This window comes from Bos indicus x Bos taurus, chromosome 11 (genome assembly GCF_003369695.1).
Source record: "Bos indicus x Bos taurus breed Angus x Brahman F1 hybrid chromosome 11, Bos_hybrid_MaternalHap_v2.0, whole genome shotgun sequence".
NCBI lineage: Eukaryota > Metazoa > Chordata > Mammalia > Artiodactyla > Bovidae > Bos > Bos indicus x Bos taurus.
This window is the reverse complement of record NC_040086.1, coordinates 102,361,165-102,376,836: the sequence shown is the minus strand read 5'-3', so window position 1 is coordinate 102,376,836 and position 15,672 is coordinate 102,361,165. Positions and strand designations below refer to the sequence as shown.

The window sequence follows — 15,672 nt, the reverse complement described above, 5'->3', positions numbered from 1 at the left end:
CAGACCATAACCAATACGGAGAAAAGGCCTTTACAGAGATGACTGAAGCAAAATGAGGTCACTAGGGAAGGTCCTCGTCCAGTAGGACCAGTGACCCCACTGGAAGGGGATTGGGGCACTGACGTGCCCAGGACAGAGGGAAGGTGAAGCGAGGACACGCCCGGGAGAGAGGCCTCCTCCACCTCGGACGTCCAGCCCTCAGAGCTGGGAGAAGGGCTCTTCTGTCCTTTAAGCCCCCAGTCTGTGGCAAAGTAACACAGTGCACGATCCAAAAGTCATCACGACTGAAACACTAAAACTGTCAGAAGACTGACACTTCCTGGAGTGGAAGCCAGAGGCCACGGAAAGATAGGCGAGAGGAGCGAGAGGAGCACACTCGCTGATGTCCAGCCCTGGAGTGAGAAGCCCTGTCCGGGCCCGTGGTATGTCTACAACCCCGCCCTGGACGCCACTCATCAGGAAGGTTTCCCTAAAGAACACATGTCAAGGTTAGCTCATCCCATAGGGCTTCCCTCGTGGTGCAGTGGTAAAGAGTCCGCCTGCCAGTGCAGGAGAAGTTTGATCCCTGGTTGGGGAAGATCCCCTGAAGGAGAGCATGGTAACCCACTCCAGCATTCTTGCCTGGAGAATCCCACGGACAGAGGAGCCTGGAGGGCTACCGTCCATCGTTCGAAAAGACTTGGACACGACTTAGCAACTCGGCAACAACGACAAGCTCCTTCTACCTTTTCTGTCTCAGTTGTCGCCTGTGGCTAAATCATGATGCTGTTTCCAGTGACTCATCCTTTCTTATACCACAGAGCAGCTCTTGATTAAAAAAAAATCTATAAAATTACTTCAAAACAGAGTATGATATTCCATTAGCCTCAAGCCCTACCTCACAAAGATCACTATCGGCTCTCCTAGGTCATACCTAGAGAGGGGAGGGTGTGATTTAGCTACTGTGCTGAAACCAACAAACAGACAAAAACTAACTTTTTTTCCCCCCTAACAATTTATGGAGAAGGCTAGGGGGTTTACTGAGAAGGGTTCTAAACTTCTACCTTGAAAGATATTGTGGAATCAATATGAAAGCACTGTGAATTCCTTGGTAATGAAAGATTTTTAATGCCTAGAATTTCCAGGTTCAAGAACAAACTTGTTTAAAGGACTCATGCAAACAGGTCACCCCTGAATGACATTTTCCATTTCCATCCCCCCAGAAAAAGTATGTTTCCCCACATGGTGGGTGCTGAGTTAAATTTTTAAAAAATTTTGCTAATTTGATAAGCAAACATAGAATCTTTTTTTTTGATTGCTTGGGACATCAAAGCCTATTTTATTTTATTTTTTTAGTTTTTAAGGTATAGTTGCTTTATTTTAAAAATTAAAAAAAATTTTTTTGGGGGTTATACCACAAGGCATGTTGGGGTCTCATTTCCCCAGCCAGGTATCGAACCCGAGCCCTCTGCAGGGAGCTTGGCGCCTTAGCCCCGGGACCACTAGGGGGCACTGTCAAACCTCATTTTAAACTATAGTTATGAGCCGTTAAGCTGAGCGCCGAAGCATTGATGCTTTTGAACTGTGGTGTTGGAGAAGACTCTTGAGAGTCCCTTGGACTGCAAGGAGATCCAACCAGTCCATTCTGAAGGAGATCAGCCCTGGGATTTCTTTGGAGGGAATGATGCTGAAGCTGAAACTCCAGTACTTTGGCCACCTCATGTGAAGAGTTGACTCATTGGAAAAGACTCTGATGCTGGGAGGGATTGGGGGCAGGAGGAGAAGGGGCCGACAGAGGATGAGATGGCTGGATGGCATCACCGACTCGATGGATGTGAGTTTGAGCGAACTCTGGGAGTTGGTGATGGACAGAGAGGCCTGGCGTGCTGCAATTCATGGGGTCACAAAGAGTCAGACACGACTGAGTGACTGAACTGAACTGAACTGAACTGAATGAGCCATTTGACCTGCAGGAGGAAATGGCAACCCACTCCAGTATTCTTACCTGGAGAATCCTGTGGACAGAGGAGCCTGGTGGGCTGGAATCCATGGGGTTTCAAAGAGTTGGACACGACCGAGGCGACTTAGCACACGTCAGTCATTTGATTCGTGCGTGTACAAATGACCAATTTCTGTCTGGCTCACTTTTCTAACATGGTGTTCCTTTTTCGCTTTCAGTGAGTTTGTAATGTAAACCCTTTGTCAAATGTGCTGAAAATACTCATTTCAAGTTGTCGTTCCTGTTTCAGTTTTGTCGATGGTGGTTTTGGGGTTCCAAAGTTTGTTTTCATAATTATATTGATATTTGTATCCATAGGGTAGGTATCTCATCCCTTAGTTATAGATAATATAGAGCTTTCAAGATTTCTTTTCATTCAGAATTAATTTTAAGATAATGTGCAGAGTTATATATATAACCTTATTTTTTTCCCTCAAGATATCTTGGTCATTTCTCCCACACTTCTTGTTGAATGGAGTCTTCCTGCCAATGTAGGAGAAGCAGGAGGTGAGGGTTGGATCCCTGAGTCAGGAAGATCTCCTGGAGTAGGAAATGGCAATGTGCTCCAGTATTTTTGCCTGGAAAATCCCAGAGGCACCTGGTGGGTTACAGTAGTCCATGGGGTGGCAAAGAGTCAGACACCACTGAGTGACTGAGTCAAGCGTGCGTGCACACACACACACACACACGCGTGTTGAACAAATAATACTTTTTAAGATGGGCCACTTGTATAACATATTAAGTTACTGTACTGACTTGTGTTCATTTATTGACTTTATGTCCAGTTTTACTGGTTCTTCTTCCTGTCTCCCAGCTAAAGCCATGCATTTTCGGTCATTTTAGTTCCCTATTAGTTATGATTGAATGGTAGATCAACTTGCATTACTCTTCTATCTAAAATATTTCAAAACGTTTATTCCTTCCTGTGGCTTTTAGATTCAGGTATACAATTCGAGGGAAATATCCCACTGAAATATTGATTAAATTGCTTGAACTGATAGGTTAGCTTAAACTTATTAAATATTTATGACATTGAAGACTTTGCAAGAATATCAAGCTTGTATTTATTCAGGTCATTTTTCTCAATGTCCCAACGTGAGAATTTTTTTAGCATGATTTTAACGTGCCGCCTGTCTTTTTCTTGCTGGATTGCTGGTCCATAAGAAAGTTACCATGCTCTGAGCACCTGTTCACCACCCTACCCCTTGCATGAAAGGCAGGTGAGGTCTGCACAGGTGGCCGGCGGACCCCCTGCGGCAGTGCTGTCCTAGCGCAGTGACCGTGGTGGGAGCCGCCCTCCTGAGGTGTGACCTCCCAGGAGGCCTTGCTGTTGCCGAGGGCGTGTCTGAGGCAGGATCCGGCCACGCCTGCCTCCGGCATTTCCATGAGGTTAGTGTTGAGGTCCTGACCCGGCTTCCTAGGAGCTGGCCTTGCAGGCAGGTGGCCGCTGGCTCGCCTGGGATGAGGAGGGACATTCTGTCTGGGTGCTTGGAGAGGGGAGGGCGAGGCGGCCTCGGCTCCCTTCTCCAGCAGATTCACAGGCCTGGGCTCACCTGACTCTTCTGGGAGCCTGGGCTGGCACTGTGGTCACTCAGCACCCCTCTGGGCTGGGCAGGGACGGGGGTGCGGGCTCCTGGAGTCCGGAGCCCGACGGAAGTGCAGGCCGGACGGCCAGTGCCAGCCCTGCCCCGTCCAGGGTCACTTGAAGGATCCAGATGGTGGCTCCATTCGCCGGACAGCAATGCTGTGTCTACTTCGGTGGGGACTTGGGGGCTGCCTGCCACCCCTCCCAACACCCAGAGTATTTTCAAGCCTGTGGACCAGGCTGGGAGAGGCTGCAGCCTCTGAGCTGTTGGTTGGCAGGACCTGGTGGCCCGTGGCAAGGGAGGGGTGGGCTTGGGGTCGGGGAGGTTCCTGGGGGTGCAGAGGGGTTCAGAAAGCCCCTCGGCCAGCCCGGGTGTGGGGGAGGGGAGGGGGGGGCGAGGACAGTGGGCAGGAGGGACCCGGCAGGAAGATCTGGGCTGTGGGGGCCGAGCTAGGCTTCGTGGGGAGCCACGGGGCTGTGGAGGGTTGAGAACAAGGTCAGACTCTAGGGCCTCCGTCCGTTTGTTCTGAAGACCACCCGTCAATCAAGCCCAGGGCACACAGCCACCGCGACCACCTTGTCTTCTGATGTCCAGCCCCAGGTCCAGCCACGGCCCCCTGCCCCGAGATGACCCACAAGACTCCACGACCCCACCTACTGCTCGCCTCTCCCTCCCCTTCCCATCTGCGCCTGCACGCTCCCTCCTCCAGGCAGCCTCCCTGGCCGAGCTCCCCTGCTCTGGGGTCCCCCTTCCCAATAAATTAGAGACTGAGCCTCAGTGGCCCCGGGTAATCCGCACAAGGGCCGAGGAATGTCTGTCTTTTTCCACCTGCATCCTGAACTCCCAGAGTGGGGCTGGCCCTCCTGCTTGTTGATCGACTAAATGATGTGCAGGGGAGGGGTACAGGGGAGAGGCTGGCTCCCACTGCCTCCCCCGGGCTGTGTGACCTTGGCCTTGTTTCTGAACCTCTCTGAGCCTCGGAGTCCAAGCCTGCAGGATGGACATGGATATCTGTCCACCCACCATGTTGCAGGGCCTTTGTGAGGTCTGGCAGATAAGAGATTCGTTTCGGTGCCCAATAGAGGCAGGCCATGTTTCCAGCTGCTCTTGTCCTGCTAGTGGGAGAGGACCTCCCCGCTTCCTCCTGTCCCTGCTCTTGGGGGCACAGGGGAGGTGGCTGGAGGGCAGCACTCACCGTCCAGGTGGAAGGCGGGGGCTTCCTGCGGCTAGAACCTGGAGATGTACTCAAGATACTGCCCCAGCCACTCAAGGTCCCTGGCGTTGTGCTGGCTGAATTCAGAGGGGCCAGTGCTTGGAGGCGGGGAACTGGGGGCCTTTCTCAGACGAGAGTCCTCCTCTCGGCTCCCTGCCAGGCCCTGTGGTTGCTGCCATGGCCGCGGCCCTGTCCCCTTGCCTGAGTGTTGCCTCTAAAGCAGGTCTTCTCTCTGCACGGCTGGCACAGGGTCTGTTGGGGCTGGACCCTCCAGGCCACTCCGGAGTGCATCAGGCCTCCTTGGAAGGTTACATCAGGCCTGGGCCCCTCTGGTGAGGACCCCGGAGGGTCCCCCACGCCTGGCCAGTTTTCAGCTCAGCCAGGCCCCTGCCCAGCACAGCCTGGCCCCCTGCCCAGCACAGCCCACACCCTACTCCATCCCCAGGGCCCTGTCTTCCCTCCGAGGCGCTTCCACCTTCTAAGCCCAATGTGACTCCATGGTGTCCATGTGCGGGGCTGCTCTGTCCTGCGCAGGGCAGCGGGCTGCAAGATGTTGTCCTTCAGCCCTGACCCGGGGCAGCCGGCACCTACCCAGGAGTGCCCCCAGGCTGGTGGTCCCGCCGCTTCCTGGCCATGGCTGTAGGCGATGAGGCTGCTGTAGTGGGGGCTGACGGAGCGCAGGAGCCTGGGGCTGCCTCCCTGTACTGCGGGGACCCTCAGCAGGTGCCCAGCTGGTTCTGCCCCGTGGACCGTGAGATGCCACCCTGAGGACATCTCTTCCTGCCCCTAGGGCCAGCCTTGGGCATGGCGGCCCCTGCTCCCCACCCCACCCCCCTGCAGGATCCAGGCCAGAGTGGTGGGCTACTCACCCAGGCCTTGGGACTGGCCTCGGGGCCCCGTGGGATGGACAGTGACCTTCAGTCCTTTGCTCACCCCCTCTCTGGGAAAGACAAGAGACCTTACCTGGAGTCACCCTCCCGGCCTGGTGCTGGCCTATGTTCTGGGGTTCCTGCATCCCCCAGGTTCTCGGACCCCCGGGCTTTGGAGGTCTCCCAGCCAGAGAAGGGGGCTGGCGCACGGCTGCCGGCACGGGGCGCGAGGGGCTTTGGCCCCCACTCCATCCTTGGCTGGCAGTTCCAGGTCTTGGGGTGGGGGCTGGGGCCTGGCTGTGCCCGGTCACCTGGGCTTTGAGCTGACCTTAGGCTGCCCGCTCTGTGCCCCCCTACCCAGGGGCCTTCAGTTTCTTGTGGGGGGCGGGGCTGTGTGCCGACAGACTCGGGGACTGCAGGGGGTCCGCGTGGTGTCTATGGTGTGACTGTCATCCAGGCCGTGGTACATCCTTGCGGTCAGCACAGATCCTGGCCCCTGAGATCGGTCTCCCCAGTTGACCCGCCAGGGCTGGAAACACAGCCCACCCAGGGCTCCCCGGCCACAGGGGCATGGGGCGGGGGTGGGGGTTGTGGGCTGCCCCGCAGGAGGGGGCTGTGTGTGCGTTTCCCACTGGCCCCTCCTCATAAAGCTTTGGAGGTTTTAAAGTTTGGCCTTCGACTTTGAACCACTTGTCCCTCTGGTTCTGATCTCTGGCCTGTCCCTTGGGAGGCCCCGAGAGCTACAGGGAACACGCTCATGTCCAGAGCAAGACGAGCTCTGTGTCCTCGTCTCGGGTCCAGATGGCATGGAGAGCGAGAGCGAGTCTTGGGGGTCAGCTGGGGAGACCAGGTGTGCGTGGCTGGCGGCCAGCTGGTTGGTCAGACAGCGACCTCCCGCCTGCCGGGGTGTGGGCACAGGGCGGGTGAGGCTCCTTGGCCACGTGGCGCCCCCAGTCTTGGCTCTTGGAGTCCAGTCTCAGGGGCCAAGTGCTCAGACTTTCCCCTGTGAGCGCGGCCGTGGATCGAGCTCAGCCAGTGGATCTGCTGGGCTCTTTAATAGGAAGCAACACCCAAGACTTAAATCCTTTCTGAAAAAGATGCACAAGCTGAAAATTTAAAGAACTCTGATGAAAGAGCGAATACATCGCTAAAGAATGGCCTCTCTGAAGGCCAAAGGGAGGGGCCCCAGGCCGGAAACAGCTAGATCTGGAAAGTAGGGGGAATAGGGGCTTTCATCCAGGCGTGGGTGGGCAGGGGTGCTCTCCAGACCCCCTCCCTTCCTTCCTCCCTCCCCCTCCTCCCTCCTCAATCTGTCCCTGCTCATGCAAGTCAGAGACACCCATGAGATTCTGAGGCTGGGCACCCCACCCACATGGCTCACAGGTGGCGGTCACCGTGTTTGGCCAGCCTTAGCAGACCCAGGACAGTCACGAGGCTAAGGCATCAGAGGCTAAGTGAGAAAGGGCTATAGCTGACGTGTCCAGTTAACGAGGGGCTGGCACGTCCTGGAGAGCGGCCTTGCCCCACCGCAGGTGACTGACAGGATGCTAACCCTATTCACCTGTAACGGTTAAGAGGCTCTGAGTCCTCCTACATTTGCAGTTTTCTAGGTTTACTGTGGTGTTGGAGAAGACTCCTGAGAGTCCCTTGGACTGCAAGGAGATCCAACCAGTCCATTCTGAAGGAGATCAGCCCTGGGTGTTCTTTGGAAGGAGTGATGCTGAAGCTGAAACTCCAGTACTTTGGCCACCTCATGAGAAGAGCTGACTCATTGGAAAAGCCTCTGATGCTGGGAGGGATTGGGGGCAGGAGGAGAAAGGGACGACAGAGGATGAGATGGCTGGATGGCATCACCGACTCGACGGACGTGAGTCTGAGTGAACTCTGGGAGTTGGTGATGGACAGGGAGGCCTGGTGTGCTGCAATTCATCGGGTCGCAAAGAGTCGGACACAACTGAGCGACTGAACTGAGGTTAAGATGCAGGCAGGCAGGGGACTTCCCTGGTGGTCCAGTGGTTAAGAATCTGCCTTCCAGGCTAGGGGATGGGGTTTGATCCCTGGTCAGGGAACAAAGATCCCACATCTAAGCCTGCACGACGCAGCTACTGAGCTCATGCATTCTAGAGACTGCACTCCGCAATGAGAGAAGTTCTCATACTGCAACTAGAGAGAAAGCCTGCGTGCTGAACTGCAACGAAGAGCCAGCACAGCCAAAAAATGAGAACAAAATACATATATACACATGAAAGAAAGACGCAGGTGGTAGAAGCAGGATGGCTGAGCCTCTGGGATGAAACTTCCCACCAAGGTTTATGTCCAGTTTGGACCAATTAATTCCAGGCTGCCGTCAGATAATACTAAGTGCTCTCGGATGCCACCGAGCGGCTGTCCTGGGGACATGTAGGAGTGTCTTCCCTCTTGAGGGGCAAATAGGCATTAAATCCAGATTCAAAGCAAGAAAACCTTCGAGAGCTGTGTGTCTTTAGGTTCAAAAGGACCGGCTCAGTCTGGTGAACCTCAGTGTCCTGTGGGTGTCCGCTTGCTCCTGAGAAGTCATTGATCTCTCTCTTTGATCAGGACGATGGGAAGACTGTGAGCACCCTGGAGGCGGGGCTGCCCCCGTGTGTCTGGTGACTCGTGGGTGAAGGCCGGCGTCCTGAAGCCCCTGAGGCCTGGGGAGGAAGCTGTCCATCGCTCTGGAGGTTCGGAAATTACAGCAGTGAAGTCACAAAATAGACCTCAGTTTTTTTTTAAGATAATGAGCCGTGAAAAGCAGCACTACGTGGCTGTCTGCAGGAGTGTGGGTCACCGGGGAGTTCTGAAGCGGGAGGGTGTTCCCAGGTCACTGACCCCCACCACCTCCTGCAGGCCAGGAAGCTCAGAGGCATAGGGGCTTTTTCTTGGAGCAGCTTTGGTAATTAAGTGGGACACAGACAGTAACACAGGCTTCCCTGGTGGTGCAGTGGTAAAGAATCTGCCTGCCAATACAGGAGACATGGGTTTGATCCCTGGGTCGGGAGGATCCCCTGGAGGAGGAAATGGCTACCCACTCCAGTATTCTTGCCTGGAGAATTCTGTGGACAGAAGGAGCCTGGAGGGCTACAGTCCATGGGTCACAGAGTCAGATATGACTGAGTGTGACTGAGCATTCACGTATATATATAAATATGAGTATACACTATGTTATGCGTAAATTATTCTTATTATCTAAAAAATCCCCACGTTGCTGTATACCTCTTTTCCATTCAGTTCAGTTCAGTTCAGTCGCTCAGTCGTGTCCGACTCTTTGTGACCCCATGGACCGCAGCATGCCAGGCCTTTCTGTCCATCACCAACTCCTGGAGTCCACCCAAACCCATGTCCATTTTGTCGGTGATGCCATCCAACCATCTCATCCTCTGTCATCCCCTTCTCCTCCTGCCCTCAATCTTTCCCAGTATCAGGGTCTTTTCAAATGAGTCAGCTCTCCGCATCATGTGGCCAAAGTATTGGAGTTTCAGCTTCAACATCAGTCCCTCCAATGAACACCCAGGACTGATCTCCTTTAGGATGGACTGGCTGGATCTCCTTGCTGTGTGTGCAGAACAAGTCCCCTTCCAACCGTGACCTCTTTTGCCCAGCTCCTGTATCTTGGGGAAATCTCTTTATTTCATTTTAGCACAGAAAAGATCAGTGCGTTTTGAGTACATGAAGTTTGATACCGACTGTAGTGGCTGGATTCATAAAAAGGCATAATTTGATCCATGAGCAACTTGAGTTTTCATATCAATATTTATTAGACTAAGAGACAGCCATTTTCCACTTCCTGTCCTTTGTCGAGTTTGGGTGTTGACTGAACACTCCAAGTTAACTGGCAGATGTCTCTGCCGACTCCCTACCTGGTTCCTGAAAGTTTCAAAGAGCCGTAGTGATGTGTGTGGGCCCCCAGATGTCACAAGACTGTAATGCAGACGCCCTGGATCCCAGCCCTACCATCATCCTCTGAGCCAGACCACTCCCCACCCTGTCCCGGGCCTTCTCCACCCCCGGCCCATCATCCAGGAAAGACTCAGAAGGGAGAGCACAGGTTTATGCCTTTATTGCTGAAGGAGGAGCGGCCCCAAGCAGGAGGCCCCAGGAGGGGCCTGGAGGGGCCTGGGTCCCAGGAGGGGTGAATGTGGTCCCGGTTCCTCCTGGTCCCCTGATGGGGCAGGCGGGGATGACATCGTCTGTCCCCAGAGGGGCCAAGGCTCCCGGGCTCTGAAATGGACATGGGGCTCCCCTGTGATTCCTGGGGTACCTGCCAGACCCTTGCCAGCCTGTCCGTGGCTGGGGATTCAGGACGGCCCCTCCTTGGGAGAAGGACCCCCCTAGCCTCCCCCTTAGGTGTCCACTTCCTGAGCCTCCACCTTGGCCCTTAGGTCTGCCAGGAAGGAGGTGGAGGAGATCAGCGTGTGAATGAGGCCAGGACACAGGTCACCCCACAAGAGCGAGCATGTGGCCAGCCGGCTCTGTAGTCTCCAGGAAGGACCCCAGCTTCCAGCCATTCCTACGGGGGGACCCCAGGGCCTAATGGGGGCTCCCGGGCCCAACCAAGAACCCCTACCCCATGTGTGTGCCCAGGACGTGGGGCAGGGCAGGCAGCTTACCCCAGAGGCGCCGGCAGGGGCTCACCTAGATGTGGCACTGCTCTGTGGGGGAGGGAGAGCCGTGGCGGGGGAGCGTCAGGATGGGACTGGACACCCCAGGACAGAGGGAGCTGGGGAGGGGGTGGGGAGGGGGCCACCTCGGGGCCCTGCACCCCGTCTCCATCCTCCCGGGAGGCCTGGGGAGCTGGGGGTCACCATGGGAGGAGGTGGTCCTGGGCCGGGTGGCTTCCTGCCCCAGGAGCAGGGTGGGGCCTGGGTGCTCACCCTCCAGCTGGGTTGGGTTGAAGGACAGCCGGATGTGCATGGGCAGGGCCTTGAGGGCTTTGTCGAATTTCTCCAGGGCCTCGTCGTCCACCTCCGGGGTCCTGACTGTGGGGCCGGGACGGGGTCAACCCCTGCTCTCCAGGGTGGTGTGCAGGTCTGCCTTGGCCTCCAGCACACCTGCCCTTCCCCCTTGGCCCAGTTCCCTCCCCTTCCTCCCAGGGCAGTGCGGTGGGTCTGCAGCGTCACAGGGGGAAAGCCTGCTCCCCACCTCTGGCTGTCTGGGTCCCCTCCTCCCCCTGGGCCAGCTGACACGGCCAGGAGCCTCCACTCGCCGATGCCCACGCCCTCCTGGCACATGGGCCCTGAAAATGCCCAGTGGCACTGCTATGGCATGGAAAATGTCACCTGCCATTTGTTTTCAGGACGTGACAGTTGAAAGACAGCTTTGTGCCTGAGTTCTTATTTGATGAAATAATTGAAACTCCCCGGTAACAAAGGCTGTTAGATTCATAGTGACCGCCGGCTCCATCGTGATGGTCACACCAGAGCGCTGCAGCCCCCCGTCTCCCAGCCTGTGTGTCTGGCCCCCGTCCCCAGTCACCCACAGGCCCCCAGGACACCGGCTCCCGGTATATGACCACCCTCTCCTGGCGGGACTCGGGGACCCCCCATCCCTCCTCCTCCTGGGAATCAAGCTCCCTGCTCCCACCGTCCCCCCCGGCCCCGTTGCAGCGAGGACCACACAGCTGGTCTCCCTGGGCAGCCAGGGTTGGCACCCACCCAGGCACTGGCAGGCCAGGCTTTGCTCGGGCTCAGCACTGTTCTCCATGCAGAAGAGCAGGTACTTTTTGTAGTCGGTGTCCAGCACAAGGACTTTGTTCTCATTCAAGGCTGGAAGAGATCAAGACGGGAGGAAAGTGAGTTCCAGCAGGAGGGGGGTTTCTGGTCAGCCCCCAGCACCCCCCACAACCAGCGGGGCTCCCCCGGGGTCACCACTTGGTGAGGACGGGGTGGGGAGCGCCCTCTGGCATCCCCCAGCCCCAAAATGGTGTGGCCCCTTCCCTGCTGCCACTGCCAGGCACATGGGGCCCAGGAAGCCCTCACTCTGGAAGCCCAACTCTGGATCCGCCAGGGACCCTCCACCACCTCCTGGACTTGGGAACACTCACCACTCAGTCTGAGGCCGCCCTCCCCAGGGACCGGAGTGGTCAAGAAATAGGGCTTCCCCCGATCTCGGGTGGGGCTGAACACTGCCCAGCAAGGGAAGAGGGATGCGTCCTGAGGACTGGGGAATTGTTGGGGGGCAGCGCTGAGCGGGGGCAGCTGGGGCTCTCCCTGACCGAGGCCTGCGGGTGGCCCCAGCTGCCCTGCAGTGTCTGGGCAGCTTGGGGGCAGGACCAGCATCCAAACCCCGTGCAGCCGGATGGCACAGGAGACCCTGGGCTGGGCACCCTGGCATCAGTCAGTGCAGGGCCTCCAGTCAGAGTGAGTCCTGAAGGGGCCAAGGGCAGATGTGGCCCAGGCTGCCCGGCGGAAGGGCAGGCCCTGATGGAACCCCAACCCCACCTCGAAGCTTTCTCATCTTGGATTTAGGACAAACAAGTGAATGAGCGAGGGCGGACAGAGTTCGTCTTCAGGAGATGAAGGAGCCGTGGGGTGGGCTGGGATCGTGGGGCACCTGGACCCCTGGAGCGGGCAGCGGCTCTCGGTTACCCCTGGGTGGGCACAGGGACCTCCTGAGCTCAGCCTGAGGGCCCCGAGCACCACCCCACCCTCAGCAAAGAGAGCTCGGGTGTCACCCTGGGGTGTCAGACCTGCCCAGCCGGGACCTGCCCACGGCCACCGGCCCCAAGGCCCCGGGCAGGTGGCAGGGAGGCCAGGGAAGCAGGTGGCACGGCAGTGTCTTCATCACCACCAGCCCCTTAGCATCTCGGGGCCTGACGCCAGCCCCCTGCACCTGCCCACAGTCCCTGGGGGGTGGTGGGCGTCCCCTGGGGACCCAGCACTCACCATCGATCTTGAACACCGCAGGGATCTTGGTTTTTTCTGCAATGATCTTCTTCTGAGCACACTCACCGTTCTCCCTGAAAGACAGCTGCTTTCTGAGCCACGGGCATGGACCATTTTCATCAGGATGAACTGAGGGCCAGGGGCAGAAGGCGGCCCCAGGAGGGGCTGGAGGCGGGTGGCGTGGGCATAGGGGGCCGGCTGGCCAACCGGCCTTGGCTGCACTCACTGTCACCTCTGGGGCCACAGGTGACCGGGTGGATGGGCCAGGAGAAGTCAGATGGAGCCAGGGAGAAAAGGTTGGGGAGAGCCTTGACCACAGGCACCCCAAAAGGCAGTCCTGGGGTTCAGGTCCCCATCTCTGCCCCCACACCCACCCAGCTCTCTCCTGCACTCTGACCCCCGTCTGAGGGTGGACAGGGCTGGTAGTGGGAACTGCCTGGGCCCCGAGGACCCAGGTCTGCAGCCGCCCAGCGGCCTTCACACGGGCCTCTCCCCCGCCGGCTTTGTCTCCATGACATCTTGTTCATTTTAGATACTGAGCTGTTCAGACCAGAAATAATGAAAACGTCTCTCTGTTGCTCAAGTGCATTTGTAATCCTCAAACTAACAGCGAATTCAGAATACCTGCCTTACTGTATGTATCTTTCCTATGCATTTCCACTTCAGTGGATTTTATCTCCCCTTCCAAGTTAACGAAAATGATGTTTTGTGTTCATTTGTTTGATGATGTTCTGAAGCATCAAATTAATAAAAGTTGGGGGAAAAAAAGAAAGAGAAAGCCCTGGATAAGCAGCCTTGGGTGGACCTCCAGGGGTACCAGGAAACTCCAAGCCCCGTTCCCCAGCCCTGGGGCCCTGGTCCCTCCTGCACCCCACCCCGGGGGGGTCCATATCCCTGGGGAGTGGGGGTTCCATGCTTTTTTTGGGGGGGACGCCCACCATTTCTGCAGCAGGATCTCCAGGTCGCCCTCAGGGGTGGGCTTCAGCTCCTCCACATACACTCTCAGGGGGGCACTCTGGGCGTCCAGCAGGGAGATGTCGCTGGCCGCCATGGCCAAGGAGTACCAAGTCCCCGCCACCTGGGGAGGGACCTTGAGCTGCACTCCAGGGGCGGGAAGGGGCCCCCAGCCCCACAGTGGGCTCTCTGTCCCACCCTGGCCTGGGCAGCCCTGAGATGCTCCCCCCAACTCGGCACCCTGAGGAATGCTCTCCCCAGACTCACTCTGAGCCCAAAGAGGGACCCAGATGAGCCCCCGCACACGTGGCAACATTTGGATCTTGGGGAGACATAGCTGGAGGTGGGGAAAATTTGAGGGGCAGAGCGACTCTTTTAGGGGCTGAACTGTGTCCCATTAACCCCCAGAACCTCAACACAGGACTGGAGACACGGCCTTTAAAGAGATGACAAAGGTTACGTGAGGCTGTGTGGGCGGGCGTGGATCCAGCAGGCCTGGTGACCTCACAGGAAGAGGAAACCAGGGCACGCAAAGGACACAGGGAGAAGATGGCTGTCTGCTCCCCGGAGAGTGGCCGCAGGAGAAGCCAGCTGGGCCGATGCCCGGATTGCAGGCTTCCAGCCTCCAGAATGCAAGACACTAAACGCCTGGTTGAAGCTGCCCTGGCGGGCGATTTGTCAGGCGGCTCTAGCTGACTGATGGGAATCCCAGACGTCACAGCCTCCCTTGGTCTCTGAGGCCCAGCTCCCCTGCCTGCCCTGCAACTCACCACCCACCCGGGCACCCTCGAACCTTCTGGATATCCAGGCCCTTCATGGTCTGGGTGACAATGAGGGCCTGGGCGCCACAAGTGAGGGCCAGGGCAAGCAGGAGGCACTTCATGGCTGCAGCTGGGGTCACGCTTCTGAGCTCTGCAGGGAGTGGAGGGCTGAGACAGCGGGCTCGGGGCCTTATACAGGAGGAGGGCCAGCCAGCCAGCCCGGGCCGGGCCCCCAGCCACGCGGTTCCCCGAATCCCCCCTGGCCTATCCTTGGGCCCTGGGGTTGCTTCCTCTACGAGGACAATAGGAGGCCTTCTTCCATTCGAGGCCAAGCAGGAAGGCCCCCTCTGGGCCTGGACGGTTCCTGGTACGCCCCAGAAGTGGGGGCGCAGGGGGTGTCCAGGCTCTGGGTCCAGGCTGGCTGCCAGCGCCAGGAACACTTCTGGGGTCAGCCTCTTAGACAAGGACAGGTCAGAGCCAGCACTGGGGGCAGGTGTGTCCTGGAGGGTGGCTTCTGCCTTGGGCACCATCTCCTCCAAACCATGTGACTGTGGCCTTGGGTAAAGGGATCTCTGCAGTCACCCCACCCTCTGCAGGCTGGGGCGAGGGTGACATGGGGTTCAGGTCGAGCTCCGAGGGGGGAACCTGGTCAGTATCGAGGGCTCTGCAAGCACCCGCTGCCCAGTTAGGGTAGCAAAAATGGCAACAACAATGACAACAGTCATAATAACCCCCAGGATGGGAAAGTGACCTGACCCCTGCTGCGGGGGCATGACTGAGTAGCACTAGGGCTCCGTGCAGGCACGTGGGATGGGAAGGCCTACAGGACCCAACCTCCCACCTCCCACCTCTCACATTTTAAATCTCCCAGGGCACTTCCCTCCGCACCGCTCAGACCACAGCGAGCTGCCTTCAGACCTCAGGAGTGGTGGGAATGCTGGTGCTGGGTGTGTCGCTGAGTATGGAGGGGGCCCGAGCAGGGAGGGCGCAGGACAGTCCTCCTGGCTGAGTCCACATGGGCATCAGTACCCAGCGGGCTGTGGGTGCCCTGTGCCACTGGCAAAGGGGGTACAAAAGCCTTCAATTGACATTCTAAGCAAGTAAACCACTCATCTCAGGGGTCGGGTGGGCGTACTGGGGTAGGGGAACAGGAGCAAGGTTGGGGTGTCTCCTGATAGCGGGGGCCTGGCGGGTCGGCTCCTGTTCCCCCCCTAGACTGTAGGGTCTTTCCAGGGGGCCCGCTGGCCTGGTCGGCATCTTGGGTGGAGGCTCAGGGATCTCCTAGACTAGCTCTGGCTTGCTCTCTGGCCTCTGGTTTCCTTCCCGGAGAGACTGTTGGTGACTGTACCAGAAAGAGCCCACCCACGGGAGCAGACCCCCGGCCGCCCCCAGACCTCCCTTTCCTGTGA

General features: G+C 57.6%; 1 protein-coding gene across 2 annotated transcripts; it reads right to left on the bottom strand.

The window, feature by feature from the left end:
• Positions 1-9,701: 9,701 nt before the first annotated feature.
• LOC113901792 (beta-lactoglobulin) lies at positions 9,702-14,600 on the bottom strand. 2 transcript variants are annotated; one of them, XM_027556706.1, is made up of 7 exons: positions 14,296-14,600; positions 13,487-13,626; positions 12,549-12,622; positions 11,319-11,429; positions 10,539-10,643; positions 10,275-10,316; positions 9,702-9,885 (listed from the first exon to the last, which is right to left on the bottom strand). In XM_027556706.1, the coding sequence occupies exons 1-6, from the start codon at positions 14,383-14,385 to the stop codon at positions 10,300-10,302; spliced, it is 537 nt and encodes a 178-aa protein (XP_027412507.1). In that variant the 5' UTR covers positions 14,386-14,600; the 3' UTR covers positions 9,702-9,885; positions 10,275-10,299. The 2 variants fall into 2 exon arrangements, with proteins under 2 accessions (XP_027412507.1, XP_027412508.1); XM_027556707.1 differs by having other exon boundaries at positions 9,708-9,885; positions 10,300-10,316.
• Between the last annotated feature and the right edge of the window lie 1,072 nt (positions 14,601-15,672).

Coding starts and splice junctions, on each gene's coding strand:
- LOC113901792 (XM_027556706.1), bottom strand. CDS start 14,385: ATGAAGTGCCTCCTGCTTGCCCTGGCCCTCACTTGTGGCGCCCAGGCC. Junction 12,623..13,486: donor GAGATCCTGCTGCAGAAATG/GTGGGCGTCCCC, acceptor GCTGTCTTTCAG/GGAGAACGGTGAGTGTGCTC. Junction 11,430..12,548: donor TGCGGTGTTCAAGATCGATG/GTGAGTGCTGGG, acceptor GATCTCTTCCAG/CCTTGAATGAGAACAAAGTC.